The sequence below is a fragment of the Pygoscelis adeliae genome, unplaced genomic scaffold, assembly GCF_000699105.1.
Source record: "Pygoscelis adeliae isolate BGI_AS28 unplaced genomic scaffold, ASM69910v1 Scaffold325, whole genome shotgun sequence".
Taxonomy (NCBI): domain Eukaryota; kingdom Metazoa; phylum Chordata; class Aves; order Sphenisciformes; family Spheniscidae; genus Pygoscelis; species Pygoscelis adeliae.
The window spans coordinates 10353-36276 of NW_008824769.1; the positions used below are offsets into that span (position 1 = coordinate 10353).

The 25924-nt window shown below is 50.3% G+C and overlaps 1 protein-coding gene across 1 annotated transcript in view; it reads left to right on the forward strand.

The window, feature by feature from the left end:
- Positions 1–2928: 2928 nt before the first annotated feature.
- Positions 2929–25924, forward strand: part of MTMR4 (myotubularin related protein 4) — a 52662-nt gene continuing 29666 nt past the window's right edge. The window contains exons 1-2 of the mRNA XM_009323608.1: positions 2929–2939; positions 18085–18158. Of these exons, the coding sequence (XP_009321883.1) occupies positions 18156–18158 (3 nt within the window). The 5' untranslated portion in view covers positions 2929–2939; positions 18085–18155. The remainder of the gene's footprint in view (positions 2940–18084; positions 18159–25924) is intronic.

The following is a 25924-nucleotide window of genomic DNA, read 5'->3' on the forward strand; positions in this document are numbered from 1 at the left end:
TGTGCGGTTGCGTTGGAAATGACTGAGCATTGTTTTACAAGAAAATCAAGCGGTATAATCTGACCCAGAGTATTTTTATCAGGGAGAAAGATGAACAGGAGAAAAAAAACCCTAGTGCTGTATACTTGCACATCACGCTCAACTTCCCAGGACAACAATGCTCCCCCAGGAATTAATAACTAGCAAGCAATTATGAAAGTTCGTACCTTTCTCTTCCATCCTTCCTTCCCACCCTCCAAGGTAGCTCCATCCAGCCACAGTTTTCTGCTTGCTGCTGTTTCTGGATTCCGATGCGGGCTTTTATTGTGAGGCTCCTCTATCGCTGCTTGCAGGAAAATGTCAACATTTGCAGAACTAGATCAGAGCCCTTTTTAGATAACAATGAATGGAGAAGAGAGCTATTTAAAAAATTACTTTGCTCTTAGCAAATTAGCGTAACAGATTAATCCCTGCTCGTAATCCCTGGCTTGCTCTCCAGGAGGATGCCTGTGCTGTTACGGAGCAGGGAGGAATTTTGTCCGGGCACTCGGAGTGCACTCCTCGCCGATATAATTGCTTCCCTTCTGTTCCTCCCTAGCAGTCCTGTGGAGACTGCAGTTACATGCGCTCTCAACAGCCCGAAAGGATAGGATTTCCATTAGGAGGGATCAGATGATTAGCTTATAAATAGTAAATGCCTGTTCAGGCCTACTTTCGAGTGCGTGTTGTTTGGTTGCTGTCTTGCTCTCTGCCTTTGCAACAAGTACAACCGCATCCGCACCTCACGGCCCAGAACCAAATCCAAGGAAACCGGGCATACTTCCCGTTGGAGATGATGAATTTTTGCTGCAGGAAGCTGCCCTGGTGCGAGGTGCTTCAGCTTTGCAGCCGGAGCTTTAGACGTTGTGATTGATTTGAAAGGCTCCGGCAGCAGTAACACACTGTGCTGCTGTGTACGCTGAGGTGGTGCCTGGTCCCTTGCCTGCGCAGGAAAATCAGCTCTTTTAACTGGGAACGTGAGCTGAAATGAAACCGAAACGCATTCAGTGGTTGAATCCCGTTTGAAATGAGCCCGTTTTCCTGCCAGACATGATGTGCTGGTACTGGGGAGCCCTCCTCTCTAAGCCTGAGCTCTTGGGGTCCTTTTTGGGCCGCACACACACGTCCCCCTTACCTGCCATTTATTTCCCTCCAGCTTTGCTTCATTTTTCTCTGGTTTGGTCAGTCTTACGGCTGCTGAGAGGGTTTGGCGCACGTGGAGGTTTAGGGTCTATCGAGACTCCTTCCGACACAGCTCCCCGACAGCTCTCCCGCCGTGCTTACGCTCAGCCTTCCTCGCACTGAGGTTTTGGCCTCCATTCACTCTGATGTGTCTGGGTTTGCCTCTGAGCTGGAGGAGCTCCTTGCCCTTCTCCAGGGCGCTGCGCTTCGCTGGGGATGGGGATCGAATCATGGGAATAGTTTTGCATGGGATTTGTTTTGCAGCATCTTTCTGCAGACCTGAGTGATCTGTGTACGGTAGATTTGAAAGCAGCGTCTTGCCTTTCCTAGGGGAGGTAACGTTAATGGGGCATAGCAACGACAAAACTAAACAGATGGTTCCTGCTCTTAGCAGTGGTAATGACTTTGTTGTTACTTATTATTTTGACTTTGCTCTTTCTCAGTTGAGAGATGCCCTCAAATTTCTTCTTCAAGAGGGAGAAGCCTGCCCAGGGCCTATCCCAAGAGAGGAGAGTTACGTGTCTGTATATTCTGTTTCAACACATATCAAATTACTGCCCTCGGAGGCTTCCTTTTATGTTGTGTGCATTTGTAGGTGCCTTATTCCTTTTAGTCTCTGATTTAGAGCAATACCAATCTTCCTTCCCTCGTGGATCGTATTGCTTATCTTCTAGTGGAGTGTTTGCTCAACAGCGTGTTTGATACAGCTGATCCCATGCACTATAAACCCCGTGAAGGTCAGCTGTCCTGGGCACGCACAACAGAATTTTACTTTTGCCAATATTTATTTTCCTGGGGGAAGGAAATACCATGCTGTCTCTTGCAAGGGTGCGGATCTGATCGCGCTGCGGAGGACGGGCACAGTATTCACGGGAGGGATGGCGATGAGGACTGAGATTTACCTAAGCCTTGGGAATGGCGTTAGCTAGGAATAAAGTGGATGGGACTGTTCTGATTGCAAAGTACAGGCTATATATTGGGCGCCTCTGTCTGAGACCTAGCAAGAAGCCAAATCTGGTGACTTTTGCTGAGGCTGCTAACTGCTGTCAGCTCCACCCCTCTCTGGAGGAGTCTTTCCTGGCAGCAGAGACATAGGTAGACACGGCTCACAACTTATCTGCTCGGGGGCAAAGTCTTGTATCTGAACTTAAGCCCACATTCGCGGCAGGGTATTCTCTAGAGCTCAGCTTTCTTCCATTTCATGGCTCAGACAGCACTGACTGGAAAGCGGAGTAGTCGTTCCTTTTCCAACCTGACCAGTTCTTCACTGCAAAATGAGATTGTGGAATTGTTCGCTCTGGCAGAATGTGCTTGGACATGGTACTGCTTGTGAGTGACAGCTGTATGGTAAGGACCCCCAAAGCATTTCTACTTTACAGTCAGTTCAATTGCTTAGACTCTGCCGGTCTTTCTCTGATGGCCTCTGTATAAACTGAGGACTGCTCCGAGCGAGGGGTGCAGTTTGCATTGTTCTTTCTGGAAGCTTCAGTGGGTTTTGTTGTTTTGTTTTATTCTAGAAACTTGTTGAAGTAGCCAGCTTTCTCCGAGTGGATGAGTGCCTTGTGGCGATCCAGCATAAATCTATTCAGTTGTCTCTCTTATTTCAACTGTACTGCCTGGATTCACAATAAAATTTTTTTTAAAACCTTTCAAAGTAATTGGTGGAAGTGCACTTTATTGCTGGAGCATGACTGGCACATAGCACTCGGTACCACCAGCGCACAGCATGACAGAGCCAGGTGGAACTCTGTCTCACTGTTTTAATGTGAACAAGAGAAGCCGTTGTCCTGTTTAGTATCTCTTTTATGAGGCACCTACACCCAGTTTTGAGAACATCTCACCAAGGGTACTCGGGGAGAGCACGGCTGGCTGCCAGCCCAGAGCTCGGGTCGGTGCCTGTGCTTCCTACAGCACGGCCTGCCTGCCAGTATCGTCACCCGATGGGCTCCTCGTGACCCGGGGTGTTCAGGTGTAGGTTTAGGAGGACGGAAGGAGCCCTGGAGTCATTGCTTGCCACCCCAGTGAGCATCGTTTGGGCTTGCAACTTGCTTCTGCTTTCTGGCCAGATTGCGCAGCCCCCTTCCTGCCTCCCACCAGGTCGGGGCTGCAGCTGCCCCAGTGCCAAAGGCACTTCTGCCTTCCTTCCCTAATGGTTGACTGAATTTCCCAAAGGCTAAAATGCTCTAATCTTGCTGAAATCCTTGGAGCAAGCCCACAGTACCTGGGTGCAAATTAAAAAGCCTGTGCTGTCCTGAAGGTCAGACTTGGGTAGGTGGAAGTCAGTCTCCTCAGGCGGGAGGCTCGGGGAAGCTGAAGTCGGCCGTGAAACAGAGCAGCCCGTGTGGGGTGGGGCAGAGCCTGTGGCTGGGTGGGGGAGGTACAGCTGGGGTGTACTGGGGGGGTTGGTGGGAAGATGCACAGCGAAGTGGGATTTGGTGAGCTCCTCTGGAAGCATCAGAGGCTTTTTTTTTTTTTAAGATGCTTTACGTACCACTGAGGATGCTGTGCCCACTCTGTTACCAGTGACCTGGGGTGTTAAATTTTCCCTCTGGCTGTGCTGGAGTACAGTTCTTGTTTTGGAGTCCTGTTGTCAACTTTCCTGTGCCCTTAGGCAGGTCTGGGCCCTTGTCAGCCCCTCGTTCCCTCTCCAGTGCTCCTCCAGTGTGACGAGTGGTGTGACGCCAGGGTTTGTCACAGCCTGATACTTTTATGTCCTCTGTATGTGGGAGTTACTTCCTTTGATGCTATAGTTCAATGCTGTTGTTTTGTTTTTTTTTTAAAGCTGAGATCCTCGTGATTTGGGGAACTGCTGCTGAGTTCTGGTGTGATGAGTATCTGCCTGCCTCTGCGTCTGCCATGCTGCTGGGCAGCCATTTCCCTCCAGTCCCAATGGGTTAGACAGTGTAATGGCTGGGATCCCTGCAGGGCGATTAATTTTGTCTCCTCTTTCTGGGGTATCAGCTTTTCTTTCTGCGTATTTGAATCCTTTGTGCTTCTAGACAATGTGCCTGGTTCTTCTCAGTCCTCTGCAAACATCTCTCTCACCTGCACAAGGCTGTTCATCACCTGCCTGCTATGGAGGGGGAGATCTGCTGCTTCTAGAAAGTGCCAACACTTAATATTTCTCTGTCAGTGGAGCTACTGGCTTGCGTGTCTCATATCCACGCCCTTTACAAGCAGCTGACAAGAGGCGACTACTCCAGGAAAGGGAGGCTCCCAGTGATCCCTGTTTCTGTGCACCTTCTCCGGCAACCTGGTGGTATCAGGAGGCCACGGATACGTGTGCAAACCCAGCAAGTAGCTGTGGATATAGAGAGAGGGGGTCTGGGCAAAGAGAAATCTCATCTTGCTTGCAGCAAGGCAACTCCTCCGTCTGTGGACCTGGTTTCCACAAGGTGCCCAGGGGCTCTGCGTGCTGCCTCTCTCCCTTTTGCAGGAAGAGGGAATAACACTGTGTGCAGGAAGAGGGACAGAGCTGAGGTCAGCAGTGGCTCTTCACGTAAAGGTTGTAGCCTAGCTGAGCTGATAGTCTGTTAACCAAGTGGTCGTGAATTTTGGTACTGATGCTGGCTCTGACACTGCTAGGCTCGGATTGGTAATGGAGCTCGTGCGGTACAGTGCCTTTGTAAAGTAATTTTATTACTAGATGAAGGGAGTTCTATCATCCCCGGGATAACCCAGTGCTGTGTATCCTTTCCGTTCCTGCTCCAGCTCCCACACTGCCGCCCTGCTCAGGGCCTTGTTGCCTCTAACTCAGGCAGGTGGAAAGTATATTGGGCTCTGAATGTCTGTTATTGATGTATGCTGGGCTTTCATGTTTGGATTTAGCTGCCTATGGGGAAGAGAAAGTACCTTGAATTCAAAGGAGAAGTGCTTGTTTAAGCTGTGAAGTCCCTATTTTTCAGGGGGTTTTGAGCCTGTAGCGCGTCATCCTAGCGGCGGTTGTAATGAAAAGGCACATAACAGCAAGAATACACAATCTTTTTGTCAGAAGTCCTGCAGTAAGGGAAGGGCCCGTGGTGGGAGACTCCCAGGTATTGGAGGTATGTGCAGAAATCCCTGAGGGGGGACCTAAGAGCAAGTCCCGGACTTTCCCTGTGGCTTTGCCAGATTGCACCATCTTACAGGGCAGTGTCAGGTGCCCCTCTGCCTGGAGCGCAAACGGTACCTTAAGCAAAGTTGTTGCTGGAGCAGCTTTGCTCTGATCCTTCTGCTGCTGTTGGCCCGACGGCTGTGACAGCTTCATTTCTGTTCCTCAGCCTGGCAGTTGTGATCCTTCAAGTGGGCATCTGCAGTGCCTGGTGAGAATACCGAGTGGGAGCTCTGGGGAGGCAGTGTCTTTCAGAGAGGTGACCTAGGCAAAATTAATCTTTGCCTTAAACATTAAGCGATGATGTTGACTGCGTGTTCTTGTATAATGTTGTGATACTGTGAGTTATCAGGGTGCCAACCCTAGAAGAGCAGATGCTTTCTTTTTGTAGCACGGCAGGTTGGTAGCATGAAGAACCGTGTTGGAGAGGAGCTTTTCTGCTTGCTGAAGGTGAGGGATGAGAGTTGGTGCAGGAAGTGGTAATTAATGGAGTTGCCTCAGGCTGAGATTTGATGGACTTGGAGAGGAGCAGTGCCTGCAGGGAAGCCCCTGCAGTATTTTAAGACAAACAAATGATCTGCAGAAATGAACGAACGGGCATGCTTTTGTCTGAAGAATTGGTAATGTCCTTTCTTGTGCCTGTGGCTGACTCGCACCACTGACTGTTCCCATTAGGAGAGCCGGTAGCTTCTAGCATCTAAGGTACTGTGCTCATTATAGGGTGGCCTGGAGACATATTGCAGGCAGCTGCCGGAGGGAATGCCACGTTACCGGCAGGCAGCCAGCACGAACTGGATGCAGATCCACAGGGGGAGTGGATGCCAGGGCTGGTATGTGCCAGCAAGCGACTCATACCCCTCCCTCCTGTCCTTTGCACTTCCTTGGACTGGCACGAGATCATGTCTTACCTAGTCTGTTCTTTGCTCTTTCCCCTTTCTGTAATTTTAAAAGTTAATATATTCAGTCTGCTAGCGCTGCTCTCTGGGGAGTGTCACCCCTCCTGGCATGCCAGCGGGCAGATGGATACCTTTCTACTGCCTGCTCTCTGCGTTTCCACTGGAAGGAGGGTAGCCAAGCACCTTTGGATGCTGGATAAGATGATCCTAGACAGAGCCTGTTTTGTTCAGCAAGGAGAGTAAATGGAGATTATTTTTTAGTATAAACCTGTTGGATGCAGAGGTTCTGTGCAGATCTTTTAACTGCCTCGCTAGGAAACAGTGTGCAGAGCTTTCATTGCCATTGCTAAATGAGGCAAAAGAGGAAGCAAAAGCGTTTTCTTCCTGTAAAGTGGACTAACAGTTTTGTTCTATAATAAAACACAGACTTGACAAAAAGTGAAACCCCCTCCCTTTCTCTCTCTTCTACCGCATCTTTCCTTCTTCAGTAGGTGTTTTTACTAGAGGAATTTCCAGAAGTGTGAGAGTAACTGTTCCTCCTGTGGGCTTGCCGCCTTTTATTGAAATACAAGAGGAAGTTACTTAGACTTCTCAGAAAAGGTTCAATAGGTCTTGTAGCAGAGGAAGTCACATTTTCAGCATGTTTTACTAATGATGAAGCAGTCAAAATCGAAGCTTGAACGAGCAGCTGGTTCATCTGTTGGAGTTCCCTGGGGAGCAGGGAGCCCGGCAGGCAGGATCCCGCTGCACTTGCGCTGCGGATAGCTGCACTAGGCTGCTCCTGCTTCCTCCTGCCCCCCAAAACTCGCAGAGCAAAGGGCTGTTACTGGAGCGACAGAAGATGGGAAGCGGGACGCCTCCTCGAGTGCTGCGACTCCAGCTTCTTTCAAAGACGCAGCTTTCCGCTCCGCCTGTTCTCCATTACTGCCGGCACCCAGAGCTGTTGGGCTGTAGCCCTGGGTGCTGGCTTGTGTTGCAGAACGTGTGCTGAAACGAATACTCAGTGCTGGGGAAAATCTGGCTTCAGCTGAAATTGCTAATAGATCTGCCACAGGTTTCAGCGGCCATGGGATTTCAGCTGTGCGTGTCAGTGATGTGCTGACTGGAGGAAGGTGACTATCTCATATTTGAGCAAAGACGATAAAAATCCCCTTGTGTGCTGAGACTTGTCTTTGTGTTTAGATATAGTAAGTCTGATGCATTTAACTTTTGTCCTAAACCTTTTAGAGGCACGGATTTGATCCTTAATGAGTTTTAGTAGTCAGTTATTAAAGGTAAGAAATCCCAGGCTCTGTTCCTAGCACTAAAAATATTTGTGTGAATTGCAGCAGTTGAGTATAAATCCTCAGGCTCCTTTCACTACCGAGCTTGTCATGTGGCCGTCTTCATACCCTGTGCTGGTGGCAGCTGGCAGCAGGGAAGGGACAGTGCGTGTGAATTCGTGCAGCTTTTACTGGTAGATAGGCAGGGGACTTGCTATATATATCGAATTGCCTTCTCTTTTTCCTTTTATTGATTGGCTGGGGATTTCCCTTTCCAAGAGTGTCTTTTGAGAGGACGTCATGGCCAGCACTGTTGTTAGAAACAGTTAAGCTCATGGTAGAGAGCAGAGATGGCAGCAACTGAGCTCACCTGAACTTGCTGTCCTGCCCATGTTGTTTGAGGTGAGTTTATTCATGAAAGCAGGTCAGTGTGCGAGGCAGTCCCTTCACATGATTTTTCCACTGTTAAAGTGCAAAACATTTTTGAAGGCTCCAGATACCTAGAAATCAAAGACCAGAGGCTCCAGTTTAACCTTCTTAAACCAGAGATTTTGGGGGCTTGGGGTAGGAAAGGGGAATTGTTAAAGGTCAGGTTAGGTATTGCTTGGTATTGGGAGGGAGCAGTGTGATACCACCCCCAGAAAAAGCCTCATGAGGTGCAGGTTTCTGAGTTCATTGCTGTACGTGCCTGGTTGGGAAGAGCAGCGGTGACAACACGAAGCCCTGAGAGGGCTCCTCTCCACGGTGGCACAGGGAAGGAGGATGTCCAGGCTGTTGTCATAACGTACCATCCGGAGAAGCTGCCCGCAACCCCGCCGCTTCTGCGGGAGCTGACAGCTTTGACCGTTGGATGGCCGTGCTCGGCAAAAAGCGAGAAATTTCAAGCTGAACATGTAATCGAAAGTGAGCTCTTAACTTATTAATAACAACTCTCAAGGGTTTTCCTCTCATCTTGTGGTCATCTGTCTTCCTGTAGCTTGATGGTAGAAACCCCGAGCAGATGTTTTAGAGCGTTCTTCCTGTGGAAGGTGGAGTTGTGTACTTGATTTGATAATGGTGTGATTATTGCAAGTTTTAGAGAGGAGCTGGGTTTCCACCAGGAGCAGGGAGGAGCATTCAGCAGAGACGTGTGTTCCCAGCCACTTTTCAAGGGGTTGGACGTCGCTGTCAGCGCTGCAGACCCTGGCACAGGATCCTCCTCTTGTTGTTGGTGCAGCTGGTTGTGGGGAGCTGGTTGTGGGGAGGCTGCTGGGGAAACTGGGCTTGGTTTGGGTGACTTGGTTTGGGTGAGTCAAGAGAAGAAATCTCCATGCTCTGTTGTCCTCTCAGACCTGCTCTAGTTTCAGTTGTAGCTTTTTCACATACGTCTTTATGCAGGTAACTAAAAAATGGTTCATTTTTCTTCCTATGGAGGAAGATTACCCTTGGAGAAAACAGGCTCTCCTAGAAATTCTGTGTGTGAATGATGGTGCATGGGTTCTGGCCTGGGCTCTGCCTCTGGTCAGCAGCACATGCGGAACAAGCCCGGGGGCTTCAGTGCTGAGGTGGCACAGCTGGAGCTGGAAGTGTGGCCATCTCAGGGCTGTCAAACCCAGTTAGTGTTGCAGGACTGTTATAGGGCATACGATCACCTGGAATAACAGCAATGCGTTTTGAATTGAAATTATTTTAAAGTACCCAGACGATGAGTACAAGCACATTGCAACTGGGTGCTCCGAAGAGCCGTGAGCTTGGCCGGGGAAAGTTGGGGTGGGGTGGAGAGGGGGAGCGGCACATTTTAGGACTCTATCTTTTGATTTCTGAGCCTTCTGGTGCATTTGGGTCACACATTTCAGGCTCTCTTCTGCAGTCACAAAGACTGCCTTTCAAAGAAAACAGTGGCTGTCAAAGACTCCACAAGTTGACGGGAATTAAAAGGCGAATTCTCCTGATGCATAAGAAGAACTGAGTGTTTGCACAGAGGCCAGTTCAGACAGTGCTTCTCCAGCCTGGAGACTTGGGTTGTGACCTCGGCAGCGCAGGCACCGTTTCCTTGAAGTTGTTGCTGCTTCCTTCCTGAGATTGAGTTAAAATCTGAGCATGGCGCGGTGCGGAGAGAGGTAACGGGGCTGCCAGCGGCGGAGTGAGAGGGAGCCCAGCGCCCACGCCTCCCTCCGGGGCTACAGGCAGAGGACCGGGAGCAGGCGGGAGCCTGGATTGCAGCTGGGGTGGGTCCATCTGCGCTGCTTTGGGTAGGGACCAGGCAATTGTTTGTACTTGAATAAAGGCTTAATTGTGACTCGAAATGTCCCAACTGCTTTTTTTAAAAGAAACGCAAACAAAACTGGAGAACAACGGGCTGGAGTTACAGGGGGCTTTGGAAACGCTTGCCAAAGCTGTGCTTCCTGTCTCCGTTAGGCCGGTGGTTATGAAGTTCAGCCTGGAGCCTTGGCTTCGAATCCCTTCTCTGCTGGCTCGGGATGAAAGGCCTGGAGGGTGGGGATGGCACGGGGGCAGTGGGGGCTCTTTAGGTCCATGGATCCTCCATATGCCACTGAAATGAATGAGGGGGCCTGTCTCGCTCTCTGCTGGTGTCTCAGCTTCTCGCTGGCTGCGATGGGAAATGAATCAGCACAGCAATGGCAGCGCGTGTGGCATGGCGCAGAGCCTTTGCCAGTCCCTGCTCTCTGCCAGTTCGTTAGGAAGATGGAGGAGGCAGAGGCTGACCTGGCAGGGGAGCATCCCTGGTGTGCTGCTGCCACCTGGTGCCACCGGCTGCCCCCAGCCCCTTGGCTGCTTCGCCTGCAGGGCAAGGTATTTCGCTGCCACAGCCTTGGTAAGAGAAAGGAGGTGATCTTGAGTAACGCACGCCAACGGTCCTCGCTCTGCAGCATGTGGGGCTTCCTTCGCAGTTACTGGTTTCCCCTTGAAACTCTGATTTTTAACTCTGTTGTTAATGTAAAGAGTGGAGTCAGCTGGCAGGCAGGCTGCTGAAATTAATTATGCTTAAAATCATTGCAGTGATGGATAGCAGTGCTCGTTAGGGGTCTGGCAAAGGGCTCTTTTCTCTTCCCTCATAATCTTGCACACCTTGATGACATCTGGGTGGCACTGCTGGAGCCTTGCTGGAGGCGTCCTCCGAGCTGGAGTCTATCAGAGTCTGTCTGCCCGTGCACCGCCATCTTGCACATGGTGCAAACTGTTTCCTGGCTCCTCTGTGTATCCCTCTCTCCTGACTCCTGGCTGAGCAAGGCGCGGCAGAGGAAAGGATGGGACAGACAAAATGGTGGCTGGAGAAGTGGTCCTGCAGCTTGGATGCACCGTAAGGATCTCCCCCTCCCCTGTTTCTTCACTCTTCACAAAACAAGTTGTCATTAGACCGCTTTGATATCCCCAGGCTAAGCTATTCCCTGGGCCTGAAGCGCAGAGATGGGTGCCAAGTCTGCACTACATGCGCGTCTCTGGCCTAGCCTGTCAGGTTAGGCATTTTTCAAATTCTGGTGGTATTTTCCTCCCCTGACCTCTAGTCTTGTTTGCCCATTTCCCCCTCCAGCTCTCTCCACACCTTCTTCCACGTTCCTGCATCTTTCCTTCCACAGCTTCCGCTTTCACTGTTTCTTCCACCCTCAGCAGTCCTCACTTCTACACCGTTCACCAGCACAAACCCCAAAACTGCCTGTGTCCTGCTGCCGCTCCCATCCCGGCGTCCCCACCACAGCTCAGCTTGAGCAGGGACCCCTGTTGCCACCAGCCTCTCTGCCCTCGGGGTCCGCGTTGCTCTTCCCAAGCTCTGCGATCTCCAGCTTGTCTCTCATGTATCTACTTTTCCAAAACTTCTCATGTTCATTTTCACTTTTGGCAGCGGCGCATCCATTGCAGCACTCCGGGGCCAGGCCTGCCTGCAGTGTTGCGGGCTCAAGGCTCATGTCAGATCTGCTCTGGTCTTCACTAAACAAGAGCTTTGCTTTTGTCGGGCATTAAGCCCATGGCTGCTCTGGGCATACCTCTGACTTCTCCAGTCTTCTTTCCCCTTCGTTTTTACTGCAGAGGACCTTGTTTCTTCAGAGGGTAAAAGACAAAATACTGTGTCAGCGTCCCCTCCTGCCTCTCTGCATTTCTCATGGCACTCTTCTTTCCCTGCAGCAGGCACAAGTTCTCCGGTTTGTCCCCTTGCCTCTGACCCCGTGCTGTCTATTCCTCCCTGTGGCGCCATTCCCCTTCCTCCTTAATTTCTCACCTGCCTCTGAATTCTTCCCCATGCTGTGTAGTTTCTCCCTTGTTAAAGGCAAAACTCACCTCTGCTCCCGCTCACCTCCTGTGGCTGATTTTTTCCCCACTTTTATGGTAAATCCCTTGTACGTAGCCCATTCAGACTGAAGCCCCTCGCCTCCTCAGCCTGCCTTACCTGCTGTACTAGAACTGCTGGTGTAAAAACCTTGAGCTTGGCAAAATCTCAAAATTATTCTCGCCCCCTTCACCATTCGGGAGGTTTGACTCCATGGCAGTGGTGCTCCCAAAATCCCTTCCCTAAACTGGCTCTGCCCATTTTCTCCCTTGCTCTGCTGCTCCTTCAGCACTCCCTTAGGGATTTGCTCTCCCGGCGTGGCTCTGGTTTCCCCTCTCCTGTTGCTCTGCGCTCTCTGTAATCTTATCCACGTGCACGTGTTCAACTACCCTCCTTTGCAGCTGGCACATGCATATACTGTTTCTCTCCTCCTTGATGCCTAGCTATCAGTCAAGCAGGGCTGGATAATCTGCCCCGATGTTACCCGCGTGACTCTGTGACCGATAACGGCACTGGCTCGGAGGATGGCCTCTGACATCATCACTGTATAAACTTGGTCTGAGGATGTGCATGAGGACTAGCAAAGCACTAGCCAAATCTGCCTATGTTTTTGAGGGCCAAAAGGAGAATTTCTCCTGTAGGATGGTGCTGCGTAGTCAGTGTTTCTGGCTACAGCAGCTTTCCCCTCATCTCTCTGCGGTCATGCAAAGAGCTGCTTTATGTGTCCTGGTCTGATCTCTCGGCTGCAATCCCCTGTTTGAAACCTAGATATTCCTGCTTCGAATGCAAGAGGAGCCTAATCAGTCTTCAGAGAGGTCCTGATCATTTTTTAAATACGAAGGAAAACACTTTCAGGGCATTTTAATCATGAACTGACTCTTAGATCGGACGGCCAGGAAGGGTTTGCAAGCCGTTACCCTCTCCCAGCTGCCGCGGTGTCTGTGGTAAGCCAGGGTGGTTCAGCTCTCGGGCAGTACGTGGTTCTGTGCCGTGGGCTGAGCGAGATGATGTCCGTGTCTTGCTCCTTGTCGGTCTGAGACTGTACTCTGGTACTCAGGATGGGTAGTGCTGAGGTGCCATGGCAGGTACCCCCTCCCTTGGGAGAACATCTCTTACCCTCCCCACACCTCGCAGGTAGGTTGACCTTGAACATGAGAGTCGGTCTGTAATCCCGAGTCACCGATCTCCTCGTGAAGAGCAGCCGGAGGTGGGGTGTGCTGAGGGCATCGCGGGCAGCTCTGCTTACTCGGAGGCCTGTGGGGATTCACATATGCAGACCTGGACAAAAAAAAGTGTCTGATCCGGTTTAAGCACTCTAAGCAGTAAAAAGGACAGCTTTTTTCATAAGCCTGATGGAATTTATCCAATTCTGAAACTTCATCTACCAGTAATTGGATTGAGTTATATCCTTGTCAGCAGAGTTGCCCAGAGCTGACTATACTTTGCATAAACACTTAAACATATTGAACAAGTCTTCTCGGTTTTTTGTTTTTTGTTTTTTTTAAGCTGCATATGCGAGCTTGTTTTGCTTTGGATCACTGGATGGGTTTTGTCTTTCTGCTTCAAACTTGCTGTCTGAGCTCTGGCCACCTGGAGGCAGTTGCAGCCATGGCCCCAGCACTGCTGGGGGCAGAAACGCCATCGCTTTGCTGCCTTTGCCGTTTACTACTTTTATATATTATTGCAGTAGACTTTTTGCCTGCTCCGTGTCCAGCAGCTCACGCGGAGGTGACTGTGGGGTCCTCTAAGGTACACGACCTGGAAAACAGCAGCCCTTCGTCTTGTGGGTGATTCTGGATCTCTGAGTTCAGACCTTGCCTCTGGTTATACCCATATGCGGTTAAACTGTCATCGCTTAGCGTTGCAGAGCAATCTGAATGCTTTGGCAACTTGTCATCGTCATCTAGTATATACTGTGACGTTCCTGAGCTCTGGTAGCCCAATCTTTTCTTTTTAATAGTTATTCATCAGTACAAGTTTTTTGTTGTTGAAGACCAGCTGGTAGCGGCCTTCACTAGAAACAACCCTTGGACCTGTAATTTTGCTTAAAATAACAAAGACTGTCCCATACAATCTGCTTTGCATGAAAGTATGTGGTCTGACAATTATATTTTTAGCCTCTAATTAGTTGAGAGGCTTGAGATGGCTGTTCTGTTTCATTTGGGATCAAAATAAGGCTAATAGGGTTCCTTGTTGTTTCTTCTAACATCCCCTGTTTAATATTGGGACTTGTTTTTCTCCACTAAGTGCATCAGGACTAACTCTACCATTTTAGCTGAAATTAAAACAGAATCTCTGCCTGGGGCAGGCGCTGAGTGCAGAGAGCTTCACTCCAACTGCAAACAATTGGCGAAGTTTTATAAGCAATTAAAAATGAGTCTCATAGCGGGAAGCGTGGAGCTGCCAGAGGGGCCACCCACCTCGCCTGGGGTGCGCACGGAAAACTGCGTTGCAGCAGCGCTAACGAGGCTGGAAGCCGTAATCGGCTCTTGCTGCGTTTCCCACCTTTCCAAAGCTCCATGTGTGCATCTGAAATACCCCTGTGCGCCCCGACGGGCATCCTTCCCCCCTCCTAAAGGACCTCTGCTCCCCGCGGAGTGCCAACGGCAGGTGATCGCAGGGAGCGGCAGTGCCGTTCCTTATTATTCAGTGTTTCCTAAGCCTGGCTCGCTGCTGTTAATCCAGCTGTGCTGAAGGCAGGGCTATGAAGCTTTCCACAAGCTTTTCTGTGAGGCTTCTGTAAATACACAGTGGTGAAGCAGTGATATGCTTTCGTGGCACCTCCGTGAGACGTGGAGAGGCAGAGAGTAAATGTTTCTTCTGATTTTTTTTGACAGCCTAATTATTTGCTTCGAGAGTCAGGTTTTCCAGCGCACGTACAGTTTATATCGCACCTTGACTTGGCTTGCAGCTGGATGGCAACCTGGGTGTTGGAGTCCAGAGCTGCAATCCAGAAAATGGAGAATAGTCACGGATCATCTGTGAAATGTCTGGCTCGGGTGGTGGCTGAGCATCCCGGAGGAGGACAACGGGTCCAGCTCTGCAGGCAGAGCTCGGTCCTTCTGTCCAGGCTCTCTCCTCGCAGCCCCGCATCTCTTCTGGCATCTGCAGCAAACGGGGGCAGAGGTTTCAAGACGGCCGCTGCTTCGGTCCCCGCTGCTCTGTTTCACACTGGGAGAGGCAAAGACCCCTGGAGGAAATAACGCGGTTGCGTAAGGAAGCGTACAATGGCACGCCTGAGTCACACGGGCGAGAGGGCTGTGGGGAGAGCAAGTTAAGATTTTTACGAGTGTTCTCAACTCTGACACTTCCTTATTATCTGAGGGTTTGGCTCAGAGGTTAATAGTTCCAGGGTGGGATACAGGCTGTAAAAATGCTCAAGTGAAGTGAGATATTTTCTCTGCTTCCTCCAACCCAGGTGTGTCAGGCAGCATCGCCCTGCCAACTTCATCAGCAGGACCGGCACCACTAGTGCTGTCCTGCGCCTCCCGCCAGCCGAGCAATGGGGAGGGCAGCGGGCTGCTGGCTTTGCCGGCCTCTGGCCGTGGGGTGCGAGCCCTGTGCTCTGCCCGTGATTGCACGGCGGCAGAACAGCGTGGGGCTCTGGGCTGTGGTTTCCATTCGTGCGTGAAAGGGCATCGTGCTCTTTTATCTTCTCTCCAGCTTCATCCCATGTCTTTCTCCCTTGTTTCTGGTCCCCTCTTCATTTAATTCAGCAGTGTCAGCCTCTGCCTTGGCTGGACGTAGCAGGCAGCCGCGTCCAGCCCATCCCCTGTGACCGAGATTTTTAGAGGAGCTTCTGACCTGGATTTTGGGGGAATCTAATCTCCTGCGTGGGAAACTGCTGCTTGTGTGGCTGCAAAACTGCATGCGTGACTTCCAAAGGAGAGGTGGTAGGTGCCAGCCCAGAGGGGTGTTGGGCAGCTGCCATCCTCCCTCCCAAGGGCTGGAAGCCACAGCGGCAGAGCTGGGAGCTAGTCGAACACAGCAGCCTTTGAAAGGAGGAGGACGGCAGCCGGCCCTGAAACAGGGGGATGCATTTGGGATGCCAGCAGAGGAGCATGTGGAGCTGCACAAGTGCACGAGCGAAGCTGCCTGCAGATGGGTGGACTGGGCCAGGTGTAATTCGGGTAGTGCTGGAGGCCCAAGGCTTTCCTTGGTGGTACATGCAGCACTTGGGTTTTTGTGGTATCTCCTGGCTTCCATCGCCCCATAAATCCTCAGGAGCCCTTTCAGCTTCGTCCCTGCTCTGGCCAGGGGGAGGAAGCCCTCGGGGGCGGAGGAGCGGCGGGATTCCTGCGGGCTGAGCTAATGCAGCTGCGGGAGTCCCGGCTGCAGTGAACTGCCTTCCTCTTGGGCAACTGGCTTTCAAGAGCAGCTTGGGGGATGGGAGCGAGGAGGAACATCCTCAAACATGACGTAGCCAGACAATCGCAGTTTCTAGCGATTACCGACTTCTCCTACAAGGAGGAAATGAGAAACTGAAGTAGGCATTAGCAATGATTTAATAAATTGGTACAAAGCGTACTGCAGGAAAAGTACTCGTGTGTCATTTGGTGTTATCAGTAACTCAGGTATCTTCAGATTAGTGAACAAAGCATATTTAACATGTTACTTCCCTCGCTAATTGTGCTTTTCACCTAATTTGTAAGTCACCAGTTGGCAGTGACTCTTCCTGGTGGCATGGTAAGCTACTACTAGATTTTTTTCTCTGTATGAAGTCTGATACGTGTGGTCATTTTGCCAATTAGTGGGGAAAAAGGTTTTTATAGTTGAAAAGAGATGGGCTGGATCTGGGTTTGAAGGGGGATATTGCAGTATTTGGCTTTTTCTGTTTTCCTAGGAAAAAAGTTGATTCCCATTGTGAGTTTTTTCATGTTTTCCTGAAACTTGATCTGCTTTCAGATGTAAGGTAATGTGAGTGCACAAGTTTTTAATCCTTTCTGAACTGCCATTCCTTTCTCCTGTCCTTTCTCCTGACAGCACTGCTGGAGCAGGGTGGGAGCTCCCTCCCGCCTAGCGCAGCAGTGCTGAAGGACTTGTGTGCTGCTTGCTCGTGATGAAGATTACATTTTAAAAATGACTCCTTAGTGCTGGCTTTCAGCTTGGCCTTCTGACGTGTGGGTGTCAAACCTCACTTAATTCTGGGCTGGGAAAGAAATCCCCGAGGAAAGCCTCGAGTAGGTATTCAGAAACTCTTCTGGAGCCGACCCGATTCCTCGGTGGCGGAAGGAGGAGTAATTCTCAGCCGGGGTACGTTGTGCGAGATGTTTAGACGCTTTCCAGTTCCACGCCTGTTGACATTTGTATTTCATCTAAGGAGGAAAACCTTTACACCAAATGGCAGCAAAACTTACCAAAGGCACTGAGGATTCCCGGAGCTTTGGCGCGCTACAGGGTGCAGAAATCGGGTTTGGTTGATGAGCTTTAAGCCATGTTCAGGCTAGGCTTGAATACTGAACATCCCCACTTAAAATGCTGTTATTTCAAAAAACTGTTGGGATGCACGCGTGCAGATTTCCACGCTACTTGTGTGCGCAGCGAAGGGGCTGTGCAGCTGGGCGAGCGGCACGGGGCTCTCAACCCGTTTCCGACTGCAGTGTTTAATTGTGCCTAATTCAGTCCCCTGTGTCGGGCTGAAAGAGCAGAACGGAGGGCAGGATTTGGACAGGTGAGAGAGACGTTGGTGATCAAATGATCCCATATCGGTGTCTTTTCCTCTGTGGCAATCCCGGGATCACCTGTGGGACCGTCTGGTGCCTTTGGAAAGGATCTTCTCCGAGCAGGCCCTTGCTCAAGTTTTGCTTCTTGGCTTTTGCCCACCCCCCCTTCTAGGCACCTCCTGGGACCGGTCCTGCTGCTCACGGGGAAGCTGGCAGAAGGGCCGCTAGTTTGTGTGTGGCACTTTGAGCTCTTGCATCCTGCCCTACCTCCTAGGCAGCCAAGATGTGATTTTTAGAGGCAATTTTCCCCCAAGACAACAGCAGTCTTCTCCAAGCACCCAAGTTTTGTATGAAGAAGGATCTTCCCCAGGTCCTTGAACCATAAGACCAAGTCTTTCTTCCTTCAGCTCTCCCCTGTGCTGCCCCGAGGTGTGGTTTTTGTACCTCTGGGGTACTGGCCAGTGTGTGCTGATGGGCAACAAGTCCTGCGTGCTGTGTGTAGCAGCTGACTGAAAGGATTTGGTGTCTCCCCTGTGATGCTGAATCTGATTTCCAGCAGCTCTTGAAAAGGGCGCTAAATAGAGGTTGGCAATGATAGGTGCAGGGCGCCGGGCTCCTGGGCTTCTGTTTTTTCCCCTCTGTGTTCATACTGAAGAATCATTACTGTTGATCTAAACTTCTGCTCTGGGTTGTCTCTTCTTTGTTGCAGGTGAGACTAGTGGAAGAACAAGAAGAGACTGAGCTGTGATTGAACCAGGAGATTTTGGACGGTGTCTGAGGATGGTGAGTATGTATTCTAGTCTGCCTCTGTCCTGTGTGGGTGGTTTTGTTTGTTCTTTGTGTGTCCAAATCTTGTACTGCTGCTAAATGGATGAGAATAAATACAAGAATGGGAAAGAAGAATGCTATAGTATCGAGTATTATATATAGTACTATAATATAGAGAGTATATATATTTTTATACATATATGATTATATATAGTAATATAATATAGAGAGTATTACTGTGGCCAAGATGCTGTTGGTAGGATAAGTTTACCGCTAAAGTTGTTATTGGAATAGACTGGAAATCAAAGTAAATAAGACTGGAACCCCCTTCTGCCTCCTTGAACTACTGACATAGTCATCCAGTTTTTGTGGCTTACTGATTTATTTTTACTTTAAAACTTAATGCTGGGCTTTCTCATTCTGTTCCTCTGACACCTCTCAATGAAGATTTAACACCATGTTAATACTGTGCTCTGGTGCCACCGAAGTAGCAGAAATTTCGCAATAATTAGTCACAGAAAAATATGGTGTAAAAGAATCTGGAGAGACTGAAACACAGCCAAACCAGCCAGATTGCTGATAAACTCGGATAAAGTGCCTCTAATGCCTACAGCAAGAAATAACCCCAAATACATTCGTTCAGATGAGAGCAAGAAGGCTCGGGACCAGGAATGTTGAAAAACGCTGGAAGTGTCGTTAGGGCGGTAGTTTGAATAGGGGTTTGAAGGCGACATGGTGATCTGCATGTTCAGCTGTGGGTGGGCAGTGAGCCTGAGCGTTGCTGCAGTAACACGGTATTATCATCAGCTTTGTGCTCGCCGCTGCCAGAAGCGTATTATTAGGTTGGAAGGAGTGCAGAGAAGAACGGCAGAAACAGTCAAAGGGCTGGAAATTCAAATTGAGGACATGAAAATTTAGGTTAAACGTGTTAAAAAAAAAAAAAAAAATCTGGCAGACTGCTCGAGGAAATAGTGACATCTCCTGTGGGATTGTTCGCCATGTGATCTATTAACAACTGGAATAGAAAAGGAAATGTGCTCTCTGCATTAATTGAACTGTCAGCTCTAGTAGTCACGCGCAGCATTTTTGGTGTACTCCCTATGCTCGCTCCCTGGTCTAGCTTCAAGATCTCTTCTGCTTTCTGTTGGAAGAGCTTCTTGCCGTGCTTCAGGTTGAAGAGCTTGCTCCGGGGTGGAGAGATGAAAGTATGCCCTTGTTGTAACCTGATAGTGTCTTACACTTCAAGTTGGAATTGCCCTGGTGTCAGATTGGAAGTGTAAAAGACCCAACAGCTTCTCTGTGTGGGGTTGAGATGAGACTGATGCAGATGTATCCAGATATGAATGAAAAGAAAAAGTGAATAAACACATGGGAAATGCATCAAAAATCCCTCCAGGTAACATGGAAAAGGCCAGGCTGGGTGCACTGAAGGCCTGGCTAGTCAGATACCCCACTGACAGGGGGTCACCGGTGAATGCTGCAGGGAGAGCCTGGGGGGAGCATCTCTGGTGTATGCCCTCACCTGTCGGGATCTGCAGCGCAGGGACTTGGTAATCCAGAAACAATTTATTGATGTTCTGTGAGCCCTCAGTAGATTTTCCTTCCGTGAATTCATCTAGCTGCTTTTCAAAACCAAGTGAAGATTTGCGGTTGCGACGCGTTGCGGCAAAGAGCTGCGCTGCCGAGTTGTGCGGAGTAGCCCCTCTTGCTTTGTTTTTGAACCTGCCCCGTGCCGTTTCGGTTGATGGGCCCCAGTTCTTGTATTGGGAGTAACTGTGAAATGTGGTGCTGCCTGCCAGCATCTCCAGGGGATTTTGTAGATCTCTGTCACATTCCCCTTAGACATCTGAAGAGCTCTAGTCTTTTAAATTCTTCTCTGTAGAGAAGCCGTCTTTAACCCTTGTCACCCCTCTCTGGACCTGTATTCTTTTCGGGGTGCGTAGACTGGAACTTTGGACTTACTAAAACATGGAAGCTTTTGCTTTTCACTGTGCTCCTTTCCTGTGTCTTGACAGATACTTATCCTGACCTGGCCCTGGCCCGCCCTTAGCTGTAACCACGGATGGTTTGGTTTCTTCTAGACAAGAGAGTCTTGTGCTCCTTATGAATACCTGCAGATGACTTTACAGTTTCAAAGGACCTTCTGAAAAGGATTTATGGGTTTTTCGTATTTTATTAAAATGTTCCTTTGATTTTTTTAATTTATCTTTTCCTTTTGCTGGGGGGGGACAGACACAACCGCAAAAACCCCACAATCTAACCAACAAAAAAACCCCACCCCCCTCACCCACTGTTTTGGGAAGAGAGTATAGGCTTTTTGTCTCCCATGGCAAGGGAGAGAAAGCAACTTTTTTTAAATTATCTTTTCCTTTTGCGGGGGGGGATGTCACAACCGCAAAAACCCCACAAACTAACCAACAAAAAACCCCACCCCCCTCACCCACTGTTTTGGGAAGAGAGTATAGGCTTTTTGTCTCCCATGGCAAGGGAGAGAAAGCAACTTACAATTGCAAGCTGTAGAAATAAGCACTTGCCTCCACCTACTTCCCTGAGCTTCTGTCAGCAGTTGAAGTGGAGAGCTGATGCATTCTCTTGACGACCTCCTTTGAGTCCTTTTGTGACCACTCGGAGGGTTGTGACTTCTGGGTTAAACGCAGGTCTGCAGGGAGGGATGGAGGTCGGTTGCTGGTCAATGGATGCTCCACAGGGTTGTCTGCTAACCCTCGGGCGCTTCGGGGCTGGGCTGCTTCAGCCAGCTGCTGGGAGGGTGGGTTGGAAACCCTGTTCCCTGCAGGCATGCTGAGCCCTTAGTTAATTACCCGTGATCTCTGCAGTCAGAGGGCACAGCACCAATGCCCTCTGGTTAGCAAGGGCATGTCGAAAAGCTTCTACCTTACTCAGCAGCACCCCAAATATGGATCACCAGCTCCTCTCCCCTTTCTGCTGCTAGGAAAGCTTGGTCTAGTGTCGGTTAAGAGCTTTGTTTGCTTTGATTGTAAGACTCTCCTCATTTCTTCCCCAAAGACTAGCTGCTGACGAAAATGACCTTGAAGACAGCACTAGTGGTGGTTTAATCCTTAACTCTGGCTAATGGAAGTCCTAACGAGCACCCGGTACCTTAATACATTACTTAAAACTGACCTGGGGGGAAGTTAGTGCAAGCTGCTGTGCTGCTCTGCCGGCAGCTCAGGGCTCAGCTCTTACCGCACGCCGTACAACTCCCACGGCAGCATTCCTTCTTCTTACTGCTGGGGATTCCGGGACTGTAGGCATCTGGATTTCCATGATGGTTCGTACGCTTTGGAGGGGACCATGACTGTTAGTCTAGGTGGGGTTTTGCAGGTTAGCCATCCCTCGTCCCCTCTTGCTGGCGTACGGAGTTGGTAGCCCTTGACTTCTGTCCTTTCGTCCCTCTTCTCAAAGGCTTATTGCTTCGTATTTCTGTTACGTGCTCACCCCTGGGTAGCTTTCTGAACAAATATTAAATGCAGTATTACAGATCTGTAGCCTCTTCTGTCATCCTGTAAAGATGAAAAGATGCCACTCGCCATCCCAGTCCTGATTTACGGGGTATAAAATAGTAACTTCTCTTCACACAAGTTTCGGGGTTTATTTCTGGGCGGCCACCTCAGTGGCCTAGCAGCTTTTCAGTTCACCCAAGGACCTCCTTAGGCTTTGAGGAAATGAAATATTTTTGTAGAGGGACGTGAAACAAAGATGCCCTTCGTGCAACAAAAGTAGAGAAGACAGAACAAGTCGTCCCTTTGGCCACAGCTAGTCAGCGCTCTGCATCAGCTTATGTAGATCCCCTGCCCTGGCAGTGGAGAGAAATAGAAATATGTGTCTGAGTGCAGTCCATTTCACCCTGATGTAGGTATCTGCTACGCAGAAAGAGGATAAATTTTAACTTTTAGGGTGAAATGAATGATACAAGTCTCTCCCTTCTCCTCCTTACCTGTAAAAAGATCTAAATAACCAGTTCCTACCTTGATCTTCATCAAAAATATTCAGACCTGGACTGATATAAACTAGAGTACCCTGATAACACCTCTGCTGCTGGGAGCGTCTCAGCCCGCAGCAGCCAGCGAAGGCTCAGTGAGTGCCAGAGCCCCAGGCTGTCAGGCAGAGCTGCCCTGGCTCCTGTCGATCTGCTTCTGATGTCCTGGGAGTGCCTGCCCAGGACAGTTACCTCCTCCTGCCAATTTTTCTGTGTGTTTTCTCCAGCTGGAGGCAGATTAGGGCAGTGTGTTTAATGGGATGCGCTAGCAGGGACAGCGCTGAGGATTCAGATCTCTGCCATCCATGGCCATAGCCCCTTGCTTTCCCTCCTCTCCGTCTGCAGGGTGATGGTTCATGCTGTGGTGATGAAAAGCCCACCCTTAATACGTAGAAGGGATGGAAGTGGTGCCCTCTGCCTAATGAAAGAGTATTTACAGTAATTTTATTTGTGGTGCCGAAAACAAATGGAGGATAAAGATATGTCAGGGTTGGGAAAGGAATACCTGTACTCAGAAGTCTGAGTCCAGTGTGCTGGCGGTGGCACCTCCCTGCAGTGGACGGGACCAGTTTTCCTCTTCTCACCCTTTGGCTGCTTGGTTCCACCTTTCTGTGAGTGAGAGACTCTGCCGGCACCTGTATTTCACAAGGGGTTTGGGCTCCTCCAGTACCTCTAGGTGTCATTCAAGCTCTCTGAGGCACTTGCAGATCTTTGCTGGGGTGGATTGTCATTTTTGAAGGGGAGAGATTGAGCCGCAGACCCACGAAGAGGAATCGGTGGTGACCCGGCAGGGTGGGTGTTAGCTGTTCTTTGAACCACCCTTTCCCTGTCTGGCAGAAAGCTGGGCTTAGCCGTTCACAAAAAGATGCAGTTCAGGGTGTTGACTGGCTCCAGGCCACGAGAGAGATTTCGGCGTCTCAGCGGCTGTCCCGTGCTCCCGGTACGGATTCCCTGGGCATGTGGGACCAGATGGCAGCTCACCCCCGTGAACCCCCATGCTGCAGGCTGGGCTCCTGGTGCATGTAGGCATGTCTTTGTAGGGAATATCATCTCCCTTGGAGGCTGCAGGATGGCCCCTTGAGCGCCAGTCCAATCTTTGCCAAGAACTGTGCCATCTCAGAGCCTCCAAATCCCTTTTGGGACCTTAAAGAGAGGTTGCAAGCTGTTCACCTGCAGTGTGCAAGCAGAGGCGTACGGAGGGGTGGGAGGAGCAGCACAGGAGAGAGACACTCGCAGCATGAACAGCGTGCATTGCTAGCGGGAGGAAAAAGGGTTAATTATTGCCAACTGGCCTTAAGAACATGCTGCCCATGTTATATTCAGCTCCTCTCTTCCTCAGAGTACATGAAACCTTTAGGATTGTCGTGGTTGGGAGAGAATGAGGGAGGTTTCTCTCTCCCCCTGCATGAATGTGCATATGCATGACACTCGGAGGAGCCCAGTTATGTGAAAATAACCTTGTCTTCCTTGTTTGGTCTGGTGGTAGGTAGTGATAACAGAGTGAATATCAGCTGTTCAGCCGGGGAGGCATCTGAAGTGGCATTTAGGAAATCCCTCTAGCTAAGCCAGCTAAATGAGGCTGCGAGCACTCGGTGTTCCTGTGCCTGGCCACCCAGGCTACCTGGCACCGGGCAGTCTCACTGCCACCGCTCCTGTCCTCCCCTGGTTGATTGCATGGAAATTAGAGCAGGTATTTTGTGAACTGTTGGAGGAAGAGGTGAAAGCGGTGGAGTTTGAATCTGGTTCCTCCTGAAACTCTGTGAGCCTCTGAGACGCTGCTGAACTTCAGGGCAAGGTCTACTTCTGCTGTGCACCACGCTCAGCTCTTGGGCAGAAGTTTCTAAGCCATGTGTGAGTCTTTTTCTAGTGCTAAAAGTGCAAAAATATTTCAGTGAATGCGGGAGAAGATCTATTTGTGGATGTTCAGGTCAGCTTAGGTTGGAAATTCAAAGTAGTGATCTGACGAGCAACCTCTTAACTCTGCGCAGCTGCAGCTTAGGGTTACAAAGGTCCTTCTGCAACTCGAGCTGGAAACAGTCCCCATGCCAGGCCCTGAATCAAGTGCTGGTCCTAAAAATCTCGCTGTGGGTCAGAGCAGACCTTTTACCTGCCTTGTCCATGTTTTTGTATGTTATAAACACTGGTCATGTGTTGTATGCACTTGAGACGTTAAATAGTGATGTATGCTCTGACTCTACCTAAGAGACTTCCGTGCTTCAGCTGTTATCGACAGACGTGCTTTGTTGCTTTTCTCCTGATACGTCAGGAAAAAAACCACATTGGTTTTACAGTTTTTATAGCTACACTTTCTTTCCAGTATAAAAGGTTCCTTCCACCTTTTGCTGCTCTGGTTTCTCAGCGGACCTCTGGCATTCACCCCAGAGGAGAAGCTGCGAGGAGCGGGGCACCTCTCCTGCCGCTCAGATTTGGCCAAGACAAATCCACAACCTCGTCCATAACCCTCTGTTCTCGTTATGGGTTGACTTTGTGTGTAACGCAAATGCGTTTTGGTTTGTGGGTACCAGCTGGAGTTGGGTGCCCCCGAGGCTGGGCAGCGCCTGAGTTCGCCCACCGTGCACCATGTAAATGGTGGAGCGGGACGGAGCTGAGGTGGTAATGGGATTTCATGGCTTATCTCCAGGCGTGGTCGCATTTTCTTCTAGGGCTTTTATCCTGAATAGTGAAGCCCGCGTGACCATGGCCTGTGGGGTAGTCTGTGTCTTTGGTTTCTCAGCAAGGGAGTTCATTGAACGGCTTTTTGGCTGGGCACTGCTGCCCCGCAGTGATAAAGGGCAACAGGTCTGGGCGTTGCAAAGCTGTCCCTTTGTCGAAGCAGCTCAGAATAATCTAACCCTTAACAATTTTGCAGAGAAATGCTCAAATCTTTTATCTGACTTGAGAAAAACCTTTTGAGATGCTGTTGGTATTGCTAGGTAGAGCTGTCTGTGGTTGCTTCGGGGCAGCCACATCTAAGAGGAGCTTAATGGCTACAGGCTGTGCTCTGTTTTGATGGTCCAGGAGCAAAAAAGCTGGTATGATTTGAGCAAAATAGTTGGGCCTGGGCCTTGGAGGATTAACGAAGGGCCGGGTTTTAATTTTGCATCTTAAGAAAGAGACTCTTACTCTGGCTCAGTGGCGGGAGGTGGAGGGGCCGAGTGGCAGCTGGTGATAGAAATGGGGATGGCATTGCCCAGGAGGCTGCTGTCCTGTGGCTTCTTCTGTGATGGGGCTGTGACCTGGGCAGCTTGCTGTTTGCTCGTGGACTTGATGAACAACAGGTAGTAAAAGTCAGCCCCTGGGGGCCGGGGCAGGGAGCTGGGTGTTCAACCCACAGCGTTTCCTGCACCCGAGGCATTTCCCCGATGTCTGTAACCATTGCTAACCAGAGTTGGTGAAACTTCCCGCGGGAGCTAACCGTCCAGGCGGTCAGCGAGGGGAGCCTCGTCCGCACCAGGGACCAAGCTCCAGCACACGGGTGCTGGTGGGAGCCAGAGACATCCAGCTACTCCCTGCGCGTACGGGAGCTCCTGGGAAGGAGGACTGAAAGGCTCGGGAGTATTCAGCAGTAAGGAAGCAGCAGGGCAGCCCCTTTGTCCTCCCCTCCCTGACCAGGCAGAGAAGACCGTGGGCAGTTGCCGGGCCGGCGGGACGATCGCAGGCAAAGGTTTGCAGCAGGAGGCTCCTGGCCAAGCATCCAAAAGCATCAGCCAGGGCAGAGGGCTCGGTGCTGGGGCGCAGAAGCCTCCTCTCCGCTATTGTTCCTGGTGCTCCCGCACACGCCATC